The sequence below is a fragment of the Mustela putorius genome, unplaced genomic scaffold, assembly GCF_011764305.1.
Source record: "Mustela putorius furo isolate JIRA1106 unplaced genomic scaffold, ASM1176430v1.1 tig00000151_pilon_pilon_pilon, whole genome shotgun sequence".
Taxonomy (NCBI): Eukaryota; Metazoa; Chordata; class Mammalia; order Carnivora; family Mustelidae; genus Mustela; species Mustela putorius.
This window is the reverse complement of record NW_025421296.1, coordinates 8,832,746-8,854,877: the sequence shown is the minus strand read 5'-3', so window position 1 is coordinate 8,854,877 and position 22,132 is coordinate 8,832,746. Positions and strand designations below refer to the sequence as shown.

Below are 22,132 nucleotides of genomic sequence, written 5' to 3'. Positions count from 1 at the left end.
ATCTCTCAGAAACTCACACACACTCACCATTCTTTTTTTTTTTTTTTAATTTTATTTTTTTTAATTTTTTATTTTTTTATAAACATATATTTTTATCCCCAGGGGTACAGGTCTGCGAATCACCAGGTTTACACACTTCACAGCACTCACCAAAGCACATACCCTCCCCAACTCACCATTCTTAAAACTGTCATTCTTTAATCCAGAGTTAATTGGTTCTAGAACTGCCAATTCTAGATGCCAAGGGGCACCTATTTTCCAATTAACTTGACAGCAGATGGCTGGATAATGTGGTTCCTTAGCAAATGGGGTTGAGGATACCAGAAATCGTATACTTTTTTCTTTTTTTAAGGTTTTATTTATGTATTTCAAAGAGAAAAAGAGAGCAGGGGGAGCAAGGCCAGCAGCAGGCTCCTTGCTGAGCAGTGAGCCAAATGTGGGGCTCCATCCCAGGACCCTTGAATCATGACCTGAGCTGAAGGCAGACGCTTAACGCACTGAGCCACCCAGGTGCCCCATTGTATACTTTTTTTTCAGATAAAGGTGGGAATTTTATAAAAATATGGTAATGTTAAAGTTTATGAATGTTTTAATTTTATTCTATTCTAATTTAAAATGATTTTCTATTCTACTTCTTCTCTGTTTTTCTATTATGTATAGTTCTATAGATAAAGAAATGGACTTTGTGGAGTCTATGGAACCTACTGCCTCTAGCTTGGAGACTGAAGTCCTTAATGTTCAGTGTATACTGGTTAATTCAGTGACTACAGTATTTGCTGTACAAACAGGAGATTTCCAGACCCAAGCCTGCTCTATCCCTTGCTGTGCACCCTTTTTAACAAAATGGCTTCGCTTTCACTGGATGCCAGTTTCTAACTAAAATGAGAGCTTAGAATAGAAGAACCTGAATAGTCTGCGATGCTCTGATACATCAGTGCTGTTATCTCTGTGTCACTTTCTACGCCCAAGTCTCCAAATTGGGATAAGTCAAGGTGATGGGAGAAGGGCTGGTGAGTATGATATTGGCATTCACTTACCTGCTAATGAGATGATGGCTGAAGCCTTAATTTCAGCCACCTCAAAAACATCTAACACTGATCCTGGGAGGAACTTCCTGAGACTCCGCAGTGAGCAAGTCTAAGCTATTGGCGAGGCAAAGGAATGCCTTCCAGCATGGAGGACAGCATCCTTTAACATAGGGACATTGAATGTGATGACACAGTAGCTCCTCACAGGCTCATAGTTGGAGTCGGCAAAGAGGGGTCCCTAGCATCCTAGCAACGCTGGATCCACTGAGCATGGCCAAGTGATGCTCCCAAACAGTGGAGGTTTTAGGACAGAAATGACATCATGGATTTTGTTTACTGTGGCTTACCCTCCATGACCTGAGTTTAAAAAGACAAACTGTCACTTTGACGTGCCACCAAGTGAAAAAATGATGGCTCTGGAGTAGGAAAAACTTGGATTCCAATACTCTGCCACTTGCCAGCACTATAACCTTGGTGCAGTGACCTTAACCTTTCCAGAGTTCCCTCTCTCTCCTCTGTAATATAGGGGTGATAGAACAAGCACCCCACAGAACTCCTACGAGGATCCAAAGAAATCGTGCAAGGAAAGTGTTCAAGCTTAGATCTGGACCACAGTAACCCTTGGATACATTTAGCCTTTGACATATCTCTTTTAGGCTTTACAACCTAATGTGTATTTGAAGCTTTACAAACACATGGTCTCTGCTGCAACTATTCAGCTCTGCAACTCCATTGCAAGAGCAGCCCCAGACACGAACACAAAATGCATTGGCTCCACATCCCCATAAAACTTCACTTGTGGTTGGGGAAAATCTGAATTTCATGTAATTTTCATATGTCATGAAATATTTTTTTTATTTTCTTGCAACCTCCTTTTCTCTCTCTGCCTGCATCTCTGCCTACTTGTGATCTCTCTCTCGATTCTCTCTCTCTCTCTCTGTCAAATAAATAAATGAATAATCAAAAAAAAATTTTTTTTAAAGAGGGGGAAGCCTGGGTGGCTCAGTGGGTTAAGCGTCTGCCTTTGGCTCAGGTCATGATCTCAGGGTCCTGGGATCAAGCCCTGCATCAGGCGCTCTGCTAGACAGGGAGCCTGCTTCTTTCTCTCTGCCTGCCTCTCTGCCTACTTGTGATCTCTCTCTCTTTGTCAAATAAATAAATAATCTTTGATTTTCTTGCAACCCTTTAAAGATGTAAAAACCATTCTTAGATTTCAGTCCATAAAAAAAAAAAAAAAAAAAACAGGTGGAGAGGCACCTCTGGCCCACAGTCGTGACCAATCGCTGACCCCTGCTCTACAAGAAAAAAGATGCAGAAAGATGTATAGACCCGTCCACTATGCTATCAAATATATTAGGGAACTGCAATTAGAAATTTAGTTGAAAACAATTTGTTATAAGACAGAATTTCGTTCGGGCGCCTGGGTGGCTCAGTGGGTTAAGCCGCTGCCTTCGGCTCAGGTCATGATCTCAGAGTCCTGGGATCGAGTCCCGCATCGGGCTCTCTGCTCAGCAGGGAGCCTGCTTCTCTCTCTCTCTCTCTCTCTCTCTGCCTGCCTCTCTGCCTACTTGTGATCTCTCTCTGTCAAATAAATAAATAAAATCTTTAAAAAAAAAAAAAAAGACAGAATTTCGTTCATCTTGTACCATATCTAAATAAGTTTACTTTTCTTAATATATAAAATAACCTACATAACCTACAGTAATATTGAATAGCCAGATTAAAAAATCTTCAATGGCTTGTATGAAATATGGTGGAGATTTTTGAGTGAATGACTATTTTACTTTTTCTAAGAGATGATTAATGAACAGCTTGTTACTAGGTGAATGTTTTAAACATTCTGATGATTTAAGAACTTAAAATTACACACATTCATACTTTTATTTCTGAAAAGTGAATCATTTCAAAATTATCTAAATGTTACAATATTTTCTCAGTATTTATAGACAAAAGAAAAGGGAAATATAATTTACATATAAATACATATATAAGAGGCACCTGAGTGGCTCAGTCAACAGTCGGACTCTTGATTTCAGCTCAGATTGTGATCTCAGGGTCATGAGATCGAGCCGCAGGTCCAGCTCTACTGGGTATGGAGGCTCTTGAGATTCTCTCTCTCCCTCCCTTTCTGCCCCTCCCCCACAACCCCATGCATGGGTGTGCTCTCTCTCTCTCAAAAGAATATATACATAGAAAAGTATCAATAAAAGTGGCATAAATGGTAAGTCCAATGTTTAAAATATTTTACCAAAGGAATGTTGTGAGCAGTAGTTAAACACTACTATCTAGCCTTCAATTATTTTTTTAATGAACTCTTTGTATGTTTTATATCCAAGGCTTTCAAATGGTGATTTTCATTGTTTTCATTTTAAAAGCTATCACAGGAGAGCTACATTCTCTTCATTGATGCATGCTTAGTAGTACCAGAAAAACTGCCTTCTCTGAAAAAATCTGTTTAGTATGGAATCTAATGAAAATATAGATGAGATAGTTGAAACCTGACACAGACATTAGAGTTTCCAGCAAAAATACATTAAAGCATGAAGAGAAAATATTAAAACCTCCTTTAGTATTTTCAGGACACCAAGGTCACCATTTTGAAAGCCCTAATACTGCCTACAGGGAAAGCCAAAAAATGTTTTCTTTTGATTAAAAAGCATGATAAAATCATTTAATATATCTTTTATAATATACATCTACATTTGACTGTGATGGGGAGCATGTCAAGTGTGGATTTGGTTGTACTAAGAGCACATTCCCATATGGTTAGATAGTTACGGACTTCGGGCTATGCCTACTCACCCTTTTTTAAAAAAATAATGCTCTAAACTTCCTGCTATCTTTAGAGAGGCATGAAACTATCACAGGTGCTGGACAATATAAGGTTTATGTTCTAAAAAAGAAAAGAAAAATATATTCTATAGCTAGTCAAAAAATCATGTGGTTTCACTAAAACGTGAATTTGTACCTTTTTCATAATTATTGGGTTGTTTTTATAAAAATAAAGCTGTTTCCTTAGGAAAAAAAAAAAAGAAAAGAACCTTTTGCCAATTGGAATATCTTCATTGCGGAAAAAAAAAAAAAAAGACATTTTCCTCTGAAAATAATTTCAGTGCCTGGCTAGATGAACATTCACTGACCTATTCAAATGAAAACGTATCATTGTCCTTCTAGAAACAAGGGTTTTTCACTAGCACAGTCTGAGATAGCATCTGGAAACTGCCACCAAAATGTTTAGATTCAGAAGCAAGCATCCAAGTATGGAGCTGGACCACGCTGACTCAGTGCCACCATTGCCAAAGGCGACTGTCCATGATGGTGTTCTGCAGGCTGGTAACATCATCTCATGTCCTCTGCTTCCAACCATATGTTCACAAATGTTTGAATTTATATTTAAACTCAATATCATTTAATGGTGGTAAAACGCCCAAGCCTGCACGGGATTGGTCCAAAGGGGGACATTTAACCTGGCTGTCCACAAGCTCCAGTTCAAAATAGGAAAGCATCAGAATCAAAAACTGTTTGATTTCCTGGACAGCAAATATTCTTCCCGGACAAATTGTCGCTCCTGACCCAAAGGGCATGTAGTAATACTTTAACTTTACTCCGTTACTATAGAAGGTGGTCTTTGTCTTCCCATTTTCATCAAGATACCGATCGTATTTAAAGGTCTGCAATAAAAATACAAAGAGAACACAACTATAAGCTAGTTCCAAAGGAATTTATCTGTTTCTTGACCTGGATGCTCCAAAGAATAATTTTCCTATTTAATCCAATCTAATGGCAATTTAGCAAATTCCCCACTTCTACTCAGAAATTCATAAGGAATAGGAACTTAACAAGAACTGAGGGGAACATAAAAGGCTTTATTATCCCTTCCATCCTGCCTGGGGGACTATTTCCTCCATTAGGGCAAAACAAGAAGGAAGAGTTCAGATTAGAAACTAGAAGAGACATATATATTAGCCTCTAATTTCCTGGATTTGGGAGCAGGCAGTTATTAAGGGAAAAGAAAGACAACAGCTTTGTTATCATGATCGTAAACATAATCTAGCAGAGCTGATGCAATGACAAGTATCAGAAATTGTAAAGTTCAGACCATCATCCAATTTTTCCAAAATTTATGAATATTGCACAAAAGTAAATAGACAATGCCTACGGCTTCAGTGGTTAAAATCAATTCTGCAATAGTAAATGTCCTCATTATTTTAAAAATTTATTTATTTATTTTAGAGAGAGAGAGTACACCTTTGGTGGGGAAGTGCAGAGGGAGAGGGAGCGACCTAATCTTAAGCAGACTCCCAACCGTGCACAGAGCCCAACATGTGGGGCTCCATCTCATGACCCGTGAGATCATGACCTGAGGCCAATGTGTGAGCGACTAAGCCACCCAGGTGCCCTGGTAAATTTCCTCTTTATTTCCATCTGGGTGAACATCACCTGGATATTGAGTTTTGATGAACAGTCACTTACCAAAGGGTCTGGGTAGATTTCTGGATCAAAATGCATCAACTGCGGGTAAAGAGCTATGATGTCATCTTTGCGGATGTTATAGGAACTGTCCTGGAGGTGCAAAGTGAAGTCCTCTTTGGCAGTCCGGATGTTCAGGGAGGCACTGGAAAGCCTCAGAGACTCCTTGATGATGCTATCTAAATATTTGTAAAGGACAAAATGAGGAGGAGGAGAAAAGGAAGAACAAATCAATTATTTAGAGACCTCCTAATATGGAGTCTGAAATACTGCTAAGAGCGTATGACACAAGAACAAACTTGTGAACAAACTAGGGGAAGCTGGCCAGATAAAACTTTCCCATTTTATTTTTTTTCTGTTGCCACTACGCTGTAATCAGTGATTCACTTGTGTCTGAAAGTCATTTTTACCTGACAATCTGAGTTTATAGTAATCATTTCATAAAGATATAATCTTTTTGATCATCAATGACAACTAGACTTTTATAACTTTACGGAAAAATAATCTTATTTCTACATGACACTAGACATCTAATACAATTGGAGAAATCAGTAAATCACTTATGTGAATTATTCAAAGTTTATTGCTTCTGAGATTTAATATACTGATATCATTTTCATACAGAAATGTTTTTCCAGACGTTTAATGCCACTTCAGTTCAGTGTTTCCAAGACCCCATTTTCATGATTATGCCCCCTGCCCTACTGTCTGGTAAAGATGTAAAGGGGCAAAAAGAACCACCCTGCAAATAGCTGAAATAAGCAGATACAATGAGATGGTCTCGCCCGACCTTCCAGCTTCTAACATTTTAGCGGTCGTGTTTTAGGTGATCATCATATGACCGTGTGTAAAATCATAACATGTTAGCCATTTCTTTTACAAATGAGAAAAGCAAGTCCTCCCAAAATGAGTGACATGTCTGGGGTCTTCCGTGGTGGGCAGAACCCAACCTAGAACATATGCTTCTGGCCTCACGGTCCCTTCCACTAAGACCTGCTGCTTCTAACAACATGCATGAGGCTCTTTCCTCAAGAGAGAAGTCGCAAAACAAAAAGAAAACTCTATATCACTATAAAAATAGAGTACTTTTGTATTTCTGTAAAACATAGAGATGCAAAAATAAGAAATGCAAAATAACCATCTATCTCACCACTCAACCCATACAGCAAATCATGGTGTCTTGATGGTACTTTTTCCTCCTTTATTTCATGAAAATGAGTAATATGCTCCCATTAATCATAACATCCGTGGTAAGGATAATAATAATAAAGAAGACAGAGTAGGGCAGGGCAGAGAAACAGTTGAGAAGGTAAGGTCAGGAAGCCCACATTAACTCTGTATCTGGTTTCACCATTCCATCCCATGTATGAACTTAACCTTTCTGTGTCAATTTCCTGATCTGTTCTATAGAAACTAGTCACCAGTCATAGGATTGTGGTGAGGATCATACAGGACAATGCATAGGAAATACTTCGCTTAATGCCTACAGGTAAGTGCTTAATAGATATTGACGATTACTATTTGTGGAACACAGGAAATGAATTGTAACATAGTAAGCATACCTAACACGGGCATGTCATTCAGTTGCATTTGATTCAAACAAATAGGACTGCCGTCAAAGCTGATTTTCTGGCCAGCGTTTTCTAGTGTTTTATTCACTTCTTCAGTAGCAGCTTTCATTGCTTCAGGGCTCCTAGCAAAAGTGGAGAAAAGAAGAGATGTACAGAAAACAAAAGATCACCAAAAGATCAGCAAATGGATAGAAGTTTGCCCCTTCTTTTAACTAGGTGGTCAAGATACCAGAGAAGGTGGGAGAAGGACGTTCCCAATTACTTTTTACTCCTTTTAAAATTGTGTTAAGTCCTTGGATATTAGCAAGAATTGTTACCTTAAAAGATTTGGGGGGAAAAAAAGGATTTTGCAACACAAAAGTAAAACGTTGGCCATATTTTATAAATAAATGAGTCTAATAAGGATTAAATGGTCAAATTCATCATATACATAGCAGTTGAGAAGGAAAATTGCATGTGAGATAACAATTATAAAGGATTAGCTTACTTGCAAGTGGATATCAAAATTTACTCTTAAAACCCATACCATGATTTCATGTAGAACAACAGATTTTCCTTTCTTATATTGTTCTAACACTTTAACTTATAAAACAAATGTTTAGTGCATTTTAGTGCATGGACATTTACTGGATCCTTAGTGCCATGGGGAGGGATTTATATAACATGACTGCAGTAAATTCAGCCTCAGAAATGTTCACTGATAGGTGTATGTGTGACTGTCATAAAAGGGCTACTGTTTGTAATACTACACTGATGTCATAGCCTTACTGAAAATATATGAATTTATTCTGGATGGAGGTCTCTCAAGTAAAAACTTGGGAAGACATTTAACATTTGAGACAGATTAGTATTGGGTTTTTATATCTGATATTGTTTCTAATTTTTTTTTTTTTTTTGAGAGAGAGAAAGAGAGAGCACACACGCACAAATGCATGAGTGGCAGAGAGGGGCAGTGGAAGAATCTTGAGCAGGCTCCATGCTCAGGGTAGAGCCTGATGTGACGCTGGCTCCCCTAAATACTTGTTATATTAAAGACATAAAAACTATCAGCCGTCATTGGAAATTTGGCATTCCCAATGCTACAGAGTAGTAATTTTGTCTCCATGTGAGACTAACCATGAAATTTAACCAAAATAATCCAATAAACCATTTGAATGTCAAATTTCCAAAACATTAACACTTTGGAACACAATCATGTTATGTAAAGTAAATGCTGCATACAGAGTTTTTGTTGCATACATTTAAAAGGTAAAATCGAGCCAAAGCCCATCAATAATAATCAGTAGGATTGATCCGTAGCTATCATAGTTGGTCAAAGAAACACTAAGACAGAATTAATGGGGTAGAAACAAACTGTTAATACACAAACAACTAAGGCGTAGGCACTGCTCTCTCTCTGTCCATGAGCCAGAATCACTTAAAATACATTTTTATGATTATGAAGACAGAATTCATCAATTTAAGTAGGCATGTCATGAGGGACAGCCTGGGGATTTCACGCCCAGGTGGCCCGAACTGACCCTATGCAGTGCATTCTTTCCCCCTGGAAAGGTCTCTGCTTTCACAAGATGTGTGTCCCAGGCACGGTTGCTTATAGTTTTGTGAGGACTGGATGAACTGATACTTGTTAAACATTTATAAAGTAAATGTCACCTTCTTGATCGATAGCATGATAAAATACCATGACTTTTTTTTTTTTTAGTTAAAATAGTAGCTTTTCTACTTTCAATTAAAATAAAGAAATAAATGGATAAATTGCTAGTTACCTAATCATTTGAAATAAGCTCCAGAAAGTCGCCGGAATGGTGTTTGCTTGGGACGCCCAGAGGAGAGCAAGGTGTGTCTTAGCCTTATCCATGTCGTCTAAGGTGGAAAGCATGTCATTCAGAAACCTGACCAGTTCTGAGATACGGTCTCTCTTTCCGAGGTTCTCATGCCTCAAGCCCTCTGCCAGCTTTTCCCTAGCGTGATGTGCAGTCTTGAACACATGAATAGGGAGGCCTGCTACCAGAGCAGGAAAGATTTTGTCAAATTCCTTGAAGTGGTCAAGGTTATTCAGAATGAGTCCTTTTTGTGCATCTTGCCCTGTAAGATCTTTGCCAAAGAGAGTTAAATACCCAGCTTCAAACATCACTTGGTAGCAGAAGGAATACATCCCTTCCGTCACCCAGGCAGACATCTTTGATTTAGATACCAGCGGACGTCTCATGACAAGTTGGAGGTTCTCCATCATGGCTTCTGTGAGGGAATTCAAGCCATCGCCCTGCAGGGTTTTGATGAAAGTTTTATTTATATTATCAGTGGTATTTCCATCACTTGGGTCAATGCTTCTGTGCCCAAATGCCTGATGACAAATGAAATGTGTGAAAAGAAGAGATTAAACTAGATGCAGTGCTAGAAAATGGCTGAAAAACAGATTAGATACTTTCATAATTCTCTACTTGTTAAAAACAGGACAGGAGGGAAATTGGCCTTTGCACATACAAGTTCATAGCACTTTCCAAATAAATGGCCAAATCCTACCCTTCCTGGAAGGCCAAGTTGAAATTCCAGCTCTTTAGGGAAATGTCCTTCAACCATGCAAGTTGCCCATTTTTTATTTTTCTTATGCTACTGAATCTACTGGCACGTTAATTTGGTATTAATCCGTATTTGTCTGAATCATTAGTTCTCTTCTATACTTTTTGCTAAGCGATGCCAAAATATCCAGTCACTTGCTTAACAAAATTAAGCTATTGTGTGGCAAAAATGTGGTAAAACAATTGTTCGGTGATCACTTTTCACCACATGTGCTCTGGGAATTATGTAGATAACTGACACGGAGATAACTAACATGTCAGTTATGTAGATAACTGACATGGCTGACACTAAGGCGTTTGTACCTGTCTTACTGATACAGCACCATCTGGCTCAGTAAAATATTTCATTTTTATTTCATCCCAGGTGATTAAAAAATGACAAATCTATACCTATGTTGACTTTTGAAACGATTATTACCAAGAGGTTCTGTCTAATTGGATTCATTGTATTTCTAAGAATCTCCATGGAAGGGTAACTCTCTTCAGTATCTCTATTTTTAAGTCTAAGAACATCAAAAGGCTAAATAGACTGACATACTAAAAAATAGAAAACAAGCAGAATGCTGTATAAATGGGAAACTGGTTACCTTTGCAGAAGTACTGAAGTGAAACTTTTTCCAATCCAAGTATTTTCCATGGCACAACACCTTCTGGTATGACAAGGGATTTGTGATGAAGTGAACATAATTTCCCATCAATCTGCAGGTGAAAACGTGACCATGTTTCCTTTGATTTGCTCTCAGGAACTCAAGAGGATTGGCACCAAATTTCAGAGCACATCCCAGGTACGGAATCAGCCCATTCTCCAGAGGTGGTTCACCCATTTGTCTGTAAGACACAAACATATGATGAGAATGGGAAATTACGAATTTTTTTTATTTACACCTGATTTAAACTTTTACTACTGACTTAAAATTTCAAAACTCTACAGTTATAGGTAGTTCTCTTGTTGATGGGACCCTGCTCTTCTACTAAAATAATGGGTTATATTAACCTAGTAACATGATATGTTGGTAAAAATGATTGCTAAATCCATCCATCCATGCATTCCACAAACACTTATTGGATGTCCACTGTATTGATAGTCACTTTTTCCAGTGATGAGGTTAAAGGATCAACAAGACTAACAAGATTCTGCCTCTCAGTACAGATGAAGCTACATTCCAGTGTTCATATTTTTCCTAAAAATCATTTGCCTGAGTCTCTCAAAATGTTTTATTTTATTGTTTTCTTTAAAGATATAGAATACTGAATTGCAGAGAAGATGGCAAAATTGAAGTTTTCAAAATCTTCATAGTTTAAAGATATTATTATTCTGTGATGATTCTTAAAGATAAGAAGAATTTTATTTGAGAAATTAGTTTATTTTAAAATTAAATTAGGTAAGATAAATATTGACAGGATCACCAACTGTGATTCAATACTCTTTCATGCTATTTGATGTCTCTTTTTTTATTGAAGTATAGTTGACACACAGTCTTTCATGCTATTTTAAGTGTTTTTATTAAAGAATATTAATTTTCCATCATAAACTGATATCCCTCTTGACAGAACTACTTAGCATAAAATAATTATGTTCATTTTATGAGCTCAAAGATAAGTAAGGTTAACTAAAACTGGAAATTATTAAGCCTGAATTAAAATACCTTAAAGCACATGCATACTCACACACACGCACCCACACACACACACACACCAACTTGTGAACAAGAGACAACACATAGAATTCTACATAGCTGAAGATATGCTGTGGGTAATTTTATCTTTTGGAGATTGACATAACAGAACACTGACATAACCCTCCCCAAGATACTCTTTGAGCCAATCAGAAGGTAAATAAATATGGCTATGTATGTTACCCTATTTGTATTTCTTGTCTTCTTGAACCAATTATAAATAAATGACATATAAATAGAAGTGATGTTATCTAAATTTAGTAGTTGCCCAATTTACCATAGTTGATTATCATTAATAAGAAGGTAATAGAATGACCAATGCAGGCTCTGTGCTCTTGTCCAAACCTAGGCTGAGACTATACAGTGCACAAGAACTAGCTGAGAAGAGAACATGCATTTAGTCAGAGCATCTATTTAATCCTCATGCTAGAAAGAAACTTTTTCCAATGCAGATCCCACTTACCACTTGTAACCTTACTACCCCAGACTTCTTCTTTATATCCACCCAGAAACATACACAGAGAATAAAATTTTCTTATAAAATTTCTGTCACCTATGTTTAACAAGTTTGTACATTTTTGCATGACCATGGGTATGTCAATACTAGAAGGGAAGCATGGTCATTCAATCTTTTGTTAGATGTAATAAGATGCCTTTTCGAATTTTTAAATCATATTTTAAATTTAAAGTTCTTTTGGTTAATAAAAGGAAGAAAATGCTAGTGAGCATAAGTACAGAACACCCGATTTATTATATAACAATGAAGGTAAAAGAACTTTAAATGAATGAACTAAAATGCGGCTTAAAGATAAAACTTTCCTTACCTTCTCCTCATTCCAAGAATAAGCCATAAACAACAGCACACTGCTACAACAATCCCCCAGATCAAAGATATGGTCATCATTTTGCAAATCTAATGCAAAACTTCTGAGGAGGAGAGTCTGTGATTAGAAAGGTAAAGATGGCACTGAATAGAGACTCCAGCTAGACTTATATAAGGTAAGATCCTACATTTGAGTGACCAAAGCAAACAATTAACCATTTGTTCATCCTATTAGAAAAAAAAAAAAATAACTGGCCTTGAACTAAGTCCACAGGTATCAGAAGAGGTTCCAAAACAATCAGAGACCTGCAATACTTGATAAGTTGAAGGTCTCTCAAACAGATGCTGACTTAACATTCAGATCTGGTAACAACAGCTAATTTTGCAAGTTTAGTTTCATGCTTATGAAAAGGACAAAACATAAAATGTTCAAGGTGAACATATCAAATAGCAATGTAAAATATAATAATCTGAAGAAAAATAAGCATATGTTATTGTCAAGCTAGTGGCTGGATCTTGTTACCTTTTGAAGAAGAAATCAATTTAAATGATTAACAAGAGATATGGCGGTCAAGTTCAAAGGAAAGAGAACTGGGTGAAAAGTTTCTGCTGCTTCATGTTTCAGAGCTTTTACAAAATCATAGATATTTTACTATATATAGTAACACACTACTTACCTAACACTCTTAAGAAAGTATCCCATGTAAGTTGATCTTCCAATTAAAGTGTTTATTTTAAGCATCACAATTTTATCAACCATTTTTGCTAATTGAAAATGTTTATTAATTTTTCTAATTGTTAAAGTAACACAATGTCCTTTCAAATCATTTAGGACAAAGTGAAACGTATCTTGGTAGAAAGTGAAAGTCAATTTATAATTAACCTCCACTACTACTCTTCACTCAGAAGCAATAACTGTTAACTATATGGTATGTATCTTTCTGAATTTAATTTCAGTGTACTCATATACATTACTTGAGCATCTATTCTGTGCCAAGAAATCTTCAAAAGTATTCTGGTTATGGGTGTTAGCAAAATGGATGGATTTCCTACTATAATGGAGACTATTTCAATAGAGAGATATTAGAGTGTGTTATGAATAAAACAAAATGTGGTGTAGAGAGTGCTGAGGATGAGAGCAACTTTAGATATGGTATTCAGGGAAGAGCTCCCTGAGGAGGTGACATTGAAGCTCTGAATGACAAGAAATGATTAATCAAGTGAAAATCAGAAGGAAGAGAATTCTAAGGAGAGGGAACGCCACATGCAAAGGTCCCGAGTCAAGCATGAGCTTAGTGTGTCTAAGAACCAGAATGAAAGTAAGAGAGATCAGAGCAGAGGCACTAAGGGGCAACTTGGTTAAGGTATAAAGACAAGAACTAATTCAGATACAGTGATGCTTTAGAGTTAGTAGAGACAGATTTTGGAAGGCAACAGGTCAAAATACAAGCTTTAGTCTGTAGATTGCTGTGTGTTGTCAAGTTGACCTGGAACATAAAAGAGTCTGAAGCTGGCAAGAAAAATCAGATTGGAAATAGAAATCTCGAGTCTTCAGTTTTTGGATGGTATTGAAAGCCAAAAGACCTTGTAAGATCACCAAGGAAGAAAATAAGTCCAACACCAGGCCACAAAGTACTCCAATTATTGAGGTTAGTCAGAGAGCAGGAAAAGAGAAGATAGGTAAGGAAGAACCAAGAAGAAACCCAAGAAAATGTGGTGCCATAAGAAGCAAGAGGAGAATGCACTTGAAGTTGAGAATGAACTGCATCACATGCTACTTTGAGGTCAAGAAAGATAACAAAGAAACTTGGATTTGACAATATGGATATAGTTGGTGAGTCTCACATAAACACATAGAGATGGGTTATATTGGATACTTTTTTTTTTGTTTTATAACATTAAAAAATAAATGCCACATTATGGACATTTCCTGTGTGTGTGAGAGAGATTCTTTATGTATGTATATGTCTCTTCACTTTTAATATGTGTATAATCTCCCATTGACTAAATCAGTTAACTGATTCCCTACCGATAGACATTTGGTTTGTTCCTGGATTTGGGCCATAGAATTCATAGAATAATCTCATGGTTTTTTTGCCTCCTTAAGCAGAGACCACAAATCTTTTTGTGTTTTGTGATTTATGATAATTATTAATATCATTGTATGGCAATACATAGATTTCTCAATAAACGGTTTTTTTTAGGGTTTTGTACACATTATATATATTTAGAATGATGTGCTTTTTTTGAATTACTGTTTTTCTCTATGACTCTGCAGGCTAAATTTTACATATCGGATATCACAGTTAGAGAAAGCACCAAACTAATATCTGAACAATTTAACCCTTTAGAGTCACCTCTCAAACAAACAAATGAAAACAAACAAAACACCTAAAGGAAAGGGGACGTGGGATCTCTAAATATCATCTTGCAACCTCCTGTGAGTCCATAATTACGTCAAAATTAAAAATTTTCAAATGGTACAAGAGAAATACGTTTGTAACCCTGGGAAAACTTCCTTAGGTTTTTGTGTCAGAACCCTACAGACTACTTTCAAATACAGCCTGCTTAGTATTTATCTCTATTTTCCTTACCCTGATCTATCCCTTTAACGTCTTCACTTACTATTCATCTTCTGTACAACAAAAGCCCAGGAAACTCACACACAGTTTCCTTCAGCTGGCTGAAGAAAAGCAATGACTTGAATATCAATGTTCCTATTTTTTTCTTGTAATATATGGTTTATGTGTTCCTTTTGAGGATGTCACTTCTTACTGCTGTCACATGTCCGCATAGGGATCCATTACACTCCTAATATGCTTCTAATCTGATAAGTGGGATTGTGGATAGATGCTTGTTACAGTTGTCAAAACTATTAGTAGGCTTCATGGAAGTACGTACAGGATTTCCTGGTGAGACAAGGGTGTAAATCTTCATGCATGGATTTTAGGACATCTCAGGGTGCTCAGAGAGTATCAGGTGTTAAATAAATGCTAGCTGAGTGGAAGGTCCTTTTCTCGCTTGTTTATTCTCCACTATGTGTCAAAATGTGAAATTTGTTTTCTCTTGCTCCCCTTCTCTCTCTCTCTCCACAATCACACACTCACTCTCACACACACACACACATATACACCCATACACACCCACACTCACACTGAGCACCTACTCCTTGTGTTGGGCACTGCAGCAATACTGGGGACACAGTGGTAAATGAGACAGCCATGCACCCTGACCCTGTGGGGCTTCCACTGCAGTGGGGGAAAGAGTAAGTACCCCGATCCACAAAGAAGGATGTTCTCCTTGCCAGAAGGCCCAGCAGGATAATTGAGTTTTATCTAAATGCTCTAATCCTCCCATTGCCTGTCAATTTCCTCTTTTAGAGAGTAGCATAGACTACATGCTCACTGATGTGCAGGAAACCCTTGTTCTGAACCTCAGAGAATGGAGGGCCTGAGTCCAAGGCTCCATCACCATGAACAGATATATACAAAACAAGCAGACAAGCAGAAAGCAATAAAGAACAACTAGAACTACCAGCTTCTGTAGACTGATGACACATTTAAGTGCAGTAAACATCATTTACATAGAACTTACACATCACTACGATTGCTTTAAATAAAATGAGATACTAATGTGGCCAAACAGTTGAGTTCAATAAGTTGTTTTCCAGAATTTACAAGTCAGACAAGATTGCTTCAATTAATGCAATGCTTTGCATTTTTTTCAAGAGCATTGCTGGACTCCATCCATGGACTAAAAATGCACATCAGTTTCCTAATTCAGGGCGTCAGTGGGAGATAAAAATGGAATGAGATGGTGAAATTTTGCTATGATTAATTTGGGGCTTTTACAATAAGCATTTAGGAAACATACCTGTTCACATTTGACCTGCATCATCTATTCTCTTTTTAGAAAATAAAAATCCCAATTATGTTATGGCAGATATAGAGTATCTGATTCTCAAATATGGTTTTGAACCTTAAACACATGGTGTTGAGGTTGCAAATGCCTAATACATACACATGTGTCCATTGAACAAATACAGTTTCACAAGACTAGAGAATAAAAGGTGTTAAGTCCTGTCTCAGAGATTCACGATGTTTTCACATTAGTTTTAAAGTTTTTACTTTTTAAAAGCTTCTGACATATACTTTCCTACCTGAATAATCAGCTCAGTTGGGCATGGCAAGTATTTTAACTATTTTGAAGATGAGAAAAGTGTCACCTGGGCCCCTGGATTCTCCTCTGCCTCTCCCTTCCACCTTTCTCCTGTGCTCACTCTCTCTTTCTCAAATAAAAATATTGGGGCACCTGGGTGGCTCAGTGGGTTAAATCCTCTGCCTTCAGCTCAGGTCATGATCTCAGGGTCCTGGGATTGAGCCCCACATCAGGCTCTCTGCTTGGCAGGGAACCTGCTTCCCCCACCCCCTGCCTGCCTCTCTGCCTACTTGTGATCTCTGTCTGTCAAATAAATAAATAAAATCTTTTAAAAATATATTAAAAATAAAGATGAGGATAGGGACATCTGGATAGCTCAGTTGGTTAAGCATCTGCCTCCTAATTTCAGCTCACATCATGATCTCAGAGTCATGAGATTGAACCCTATGTTGGGCTCTGTGCTCAATAGAGAATCTGCTTGAGATTCTCTCTCTCCCTCTCACTCTGCCCTTCTCACCAAGGAAGCATGTTCACATGCTTGCTCTCTCTCTTTCTCTCTAAAATAAATAAATAAATCATTAAAAACGAAGATGAGAGGGGCACCTGGGTAGTTCAGTCATTAAGCGTCTGCCTTCAGCTCAGGTCATGATCCCAGGGTCGAACCTCTCATCAGGCTCCCTTGCTCAGCCAGGAGCCTACTTCTCCCTCTGCTTGTGCTCTCTCTCTCTGTCAAATAAATCAATAAAATACTAAAAAAAAAAAAAAAAAAAAGAAGATGAGGAAGTAGAAGGGGTGAGGGTTTAGTGGTTAATGGTGCATAGCTTGAAATAGTTCAAATATTGGAGTGGAAGCTCGAATTAAATCTAGGTTTGCATTCTGACTGCCTCTGACTAAGTATATACCTTTGAACAAGGTGCTTTCCTCTCTAAGACTTTGCTTTCTTATCTGTAAAATAGCGATGGTTATAGTGCATGACTCATAATATCGATATCGAAGTGAAATAAGGCAATGTACATATAATGTTTAGCCCAGAGCTTGGCACAATCTGAGCTCCAAAATGTTTGTTGTAATTATTAAGTGGTAAATCCAGGACAACCCCATATTCTTCTGAATTGAAGCTCAGCATTCCTTCCCTACAGCTCAGAACCTCAGAAGAAGTTCATTGCCATCAGAACGTGCCAAAGTACACATTTAGGAAAGAGTAAGCATGCCACCTACCTATTCAGATGTAAAATTAATTCATCAAACATGTTTCAAACACTCAGTATGTAGAAGATGCTATTAGGTAACGAGGGAAAGATGAACAGATCATTTACAAAATATTATTTCATGCATTCATTCATAGTAACTCAGCACCTATTTTGTGCAAGGCACTAGTTAAGTACTGACGATACAGAGGTAGAGAAGACAGGAGCTGAGACTTTTTCCACTGTTTTCCCCACTTTTTACTTGCTATGAATAGTAATACTATGAACATTCATATTCAAGTTTTTGTGTGAATTTATGTTTGAAATTTCCTGTGTATATAGCTAAGATTGGATTTGCTCGGTCATATGGTACCTCCATATTTAACTTTTTGAACTACCAAACTGGTTTCCAAAATGGCTGCACCATTCTACATTCCCAACAGGAATGTCTGAGAATTCCAATTTTTCCATATCCTGGTCAGCACTTACTATTAGTCTGTCTTTTTTAAGTATAGCCATCCTATTGGGTGTGAAGTAATACCTCATTATGGTTTTGATTTGCATTTCCTTAGTAACAAATGATGTTGAGCATTGTTTTATGTGATCATTGGCCTTTAGAAATCTTCCTTGGAGAATTCAAATCCTTTGTTCATATTTGTTTGGGATATTTTGGATCTCTTACATTTCCATATGAATTTTAGAATCAGGTTATAAATTTCTGCCCAAAAAAGTGTAACTGGGATTTTGATAGGGATTGCATTCACTCTGTAGACCAATTTAGAAAGTATTATCATCTTAACAATATTAAGTCTTTTGGTCCATGAGCACAGGATGTTTTCCCATTTACTTAGGTCCTTAATTTCTTTTGATGATGTTTTACAGTTTAGTATAGAAATTTCATACGTTTTTGTTGTTGTTAAATTTATTCTTGTTATTTTATTCTTATTGGTGCTGTTGTACAAGAGGTTGTTTCTTAATTTCATTTACATATTATTCATTGCTAGTGTATAGAAATAAAGTAATTTGAGGATGTCGATTTTGTATTCTATAACTTTGCTGAGATTATTAGCTTTAAGAAAATTTTTATGGATTTTTTTAGGATTTTCAATATAGAATATCATGTCTTCTAAAAATAGAGGTAGTTTTCTTTTCACATATGTCTGTCTCTTATTTCTTTTTCTTGCCCAAGTACCTTGCATACAATTTCCTATACAGCATTGAATAGAAGTGGCAAGAGCAGATGTCTTTGTCTTGTTCTTTATCTTTGAGGAAAAGCTTTTAGCCTTTCACCATTAAGTATGACATTAGGTGTGGTTTTCCATACATACTTTTTATTGTACTGAGACAGTGTCTTATTTCTAGGGTTTTTGAAGTGATTTTATCATGAAGGTGTGTTAGACTTTTGTTAAATACTTTTCCTGCATCTATTGAGACAATCATGTCATTTTTGTCCTTATTGCATTAATATTTTATATTTCATTGATTAATTTTCATGTTGAACCATCCTTCCTAGGATAAATCACATTTGTTAATGGTGTATATAATCTTTTTTATATGTTGCTGTATTCAGTTTGCTAGTATTTTGTTAAGGACTTTTGTGTCTATATATTTAAAGAATGCTGGTCTGCAGTTTATTTTACCTGTAATATCTTTAGCCAATGTTAGGATGAGACAATACTGGATTCTAGGATGAATCCAGTATTGGGAAAATGACCCCTCCTCTTCTAATTTATGGAGAATTTGTGAAAAGTTTGTATTATTTCTTCTTCAAATGTTTGGTAGAATTTACCAGTGAAGATGTTTGGTTTTGGAATTTTCATTGTAGGAATTCAAAAAATTTTTAATGTTATTCTTTTTTCTTGTTGTGGATCTATTTAGATTTTTTTATTCCTTCTTGAGTTGCTTTTGATAATCTGTGTTTTTCTGGAATGCATCCATTTCATCTGGGTTATCGAATTTGTTTGTGTATAATTGCTCTTACTTAGCATGCCCTTATTTTCTTTCCTCCTTTTTATTTCTGTAATATTGGTAGTAATACCCCTTGTGTATTCTTCATTTTAGAAATTTGAGTCTCCCTTTTTTTGGTCAATTTCATTAATCTTTTCAAAGAACTGACTTTTGGTTTTGTTGATTGTATGTATTATTTTTCCATTCTCTATTTGATGTATTTCTGCTCTGATTTTTATTATTTTTTTCCTGCTGCTTGCTTTATGTTTATATTGCTCTTACTTTTCTATGTTCTTAAGGTGGAAGGTTAGGTTATTAATTTGAGATCTCCCTTTTTTAAAAAAAGATTTTATTTATTTATTTGACAGACAGAGATCACAAGTAGGCAGAGAGGCAGGCAGAGAGAGAGGAGGAAGCAGGCTCCCTGCTGAGCAGACAGCCCGAGGTGGGGCTGGATCCCAGGACCCTGAGACCATGACCTGAGCAGAAAGCAGAGGCTTTAACCCACTAAGACACCCACGCGCCCCAAGATCTTCCTTTTTTTTAAAATAGAAAGTTAAAAGTTTCTAAGCACTACTTTTAGTGCGTTAATTTTTGGCATTTTTTAAAAGATTTTATTTATTTATTTGACAGACAGAGATCACAAGTAGGCAGGGAGAGAGAGGAGGAAGCAGGCTCCCTGCTAAGCAGAGAGCCCCATGCGGGGCTTGATCCCAGGACCCATGACCTGAGCCGAAGGCAGAGGCTTTAAACCACTGAGCCACCCAGGCACCCCTTGGCATATTGCTTCTTAATTTCATTCATCTCAAAGTATTTTCTGCTTTCCTTTGTGTTTTTTTTCTTTGATCCATTGGTTATTTAGAAGTGTATTATTTAATTTGTACACATTCGCAAAGTCCCCAAATTTCTTTCAGTTATTGAATTCTAATTTCATTCCATCATTATTAGAGAATATATGTTGCATGATATCAATCTTTTAAATTTATTAAGACTTATTTTGTGGTCTGACGTATATCTGTCTAGACAATGTTCCACATGTATTTAAGATTTTGTCTGCTGTTGTGTGGGTGTTCTTTACACATCTATTGACTCTAGTTTGTCTATAATGTTCATATCTTCTAATTCCCTTTTGGCCTCTTATCTATTTATTATTGGAAGTTAAGTACTGAAGCCTCTATTACTGCTGAATTGCCTATTTCTCCCTTAAATTCTGTCAGTTTCGCTTCATGTATTTTACAACTCTATTGTTAGCTGCATAGAGATTCATAATTATTATAATTTCTTGATTTTGACCCTTTTATCATTCTAGCATGTCTCTAGCAATACTTTTCTCTTACATTTGCTTGATTTTTCTACTAATGTGCATTTTTAGAAAATATTAAACATGTTGCAACCATTGCACAAACCAGAAAGTAATATGAAAATAATTTAAACATTGGTTGTTTAAGAGTTCATTATTTTTTTTCTCTAGTGTACAAATACATTTATGCTAGAGATCTGGCCCAGTTTCACGTTTAAAGAAGTTAATGCTCATATCGCTCTCTAGTGGACAACCATGTACACAGACGCTTCCTCTGCAGTGAAGGAAACCTGAGGAAGCACCTGTAACTCACTGATGGAACCACTAGCGTCCTAGAAAGTACTATATAAATCCAGCCCATAGAAACAGAGCCAGTCTCCCACCCCACATTTTGAAGCCAACAAAACCTGGACTTGAGGAAGCCTCCATTTTGATGTTAAAAGCCAAGGCCCTGGGATTTACAAAAGAAAACAATAAGACCACAAAGGGGCAATGTAACCGAAACAAGGTGAGTTCAGTCTTTTGGTGAGTCACAGAAACTATACCAGGTGAGCTGTCACACAAAGGAAAAGTTATTTGCAACAAGTAAGATCATCACGGGGAATAACTTCCAAAGGTGTGACTCTCCAAGCGAGGGTAAATGGATTTCTTTTGTTCAGGTTTAGGATAAATATTTATTTTTGTTTAACTAATTAATTTTTTTTTGAGAGAGAGCACATACAAGTCTGCGTGTGCAAGAGCCAGGGATAGAGGAGCAGAGGGAACAGGAGAGAGAATCCTAAGCAGTTTCCATGCTCAGCACGAGCCCCATGTGGAAATTGATCGCCATGATCCCAAGTTCATGACCTGAGCTGAAACCAAGAATCAGAAGCTTAACCGACTGAGCCACCCAGGGGCCCCTAGGATGCGTATTTAGATAGAGAAGTCTTGTCAACATATGTAGAGGTGAGCATAAGTCATGCATGTGCCTTCAAGGAAGAATGCCTGTATATACATTATATTATGCAAATGAGGCCTGGTGCTCCTCCTTGGGTGGAGATTTTAGTATTATCATGAGGTAAAGGTAATTGTCAGTCATTCCAAAGGTCACTCCAGGACCTCTCTGTGGAGGCACAAGTCAGGGATTTAGCTCAAACTGGTCTGAGTGGTCTGGGCTGGCTGGAGGTCTTGTCAGGGCAGTTGCTATCACCTGAGGGGTGGTGTTAGAGATAAGCTGGAAAGAAGAGCTTAAGAAAAAGTGTGGGGCAAAGGTTAGTGAGTACAAGCAAGTGGGCAGTAAAGGTCAGGTCTTGGGGTCTAACTGGTGACAGCAGGACCCTGGAGAAGCTCAAAACCCAGGGATCCTAGGATAAATCCATTTGAGTTTTCCTGTTTTCAAGCATGTGGACAAAGA

At 37.1% G+C, this 22,132-nt stretch overlaps 1 protein-coding gene across 2 annotated transcripts in view; it reads right to left on the bottom strand.

Annotated features, from left to right (window-relative positions):
- Nucleotides 1-2,890: 2,890 nt before the first annotated feature.
- The window catches only part of LOC101675165 (cytochrome P450 7A1), a 45,895-nt gene continuing 26,653 nt past the window's right edge, over nucleotides 2,891-22,132 (bottom strand). The window contains exons 2-7 of one of the 2 annotated variants that reach the window (XM_013064716.2): nucleotides 12,149-12,265; nucleotides 10,236-10,476; nucleotides 8,836-9,413; nucleotides 7,061-7,191; nucleotides 5,502-5,677; nucleotides 2,891-4,699 (exon numbers count right to left, since the gene is read on the bottom strand). In XM_013064716.2, the coding sequence (XP_012920170.1) occupies nucleotides 4,400-4,699; nucleotides 5,502-5,677; nucleotides 7,061-7,191; nucleotides 8,836-9,413; nucleotides 10,236-10,476; nucleotides 12,149-12,228 (1,506 nt within the window). In that variant the 5' untranslated portion in view covers nucleotides 12,229-12,265 and the 3' untranslated portion in view covers nucleotides 2,891-4,399. Of the gene's footprint in view, nucleotides 4,700-5,501; nucleotides 5,678-7,060; nucleotides 7,192-8,835; nucleotides 9,414-10,235; nucleotides 10,477-12,148; nucleotides 12,552-22,132 lie in introns of those variants that run through there. The other variant, XM_004768789.3, reaches the window with a different exon arrangement.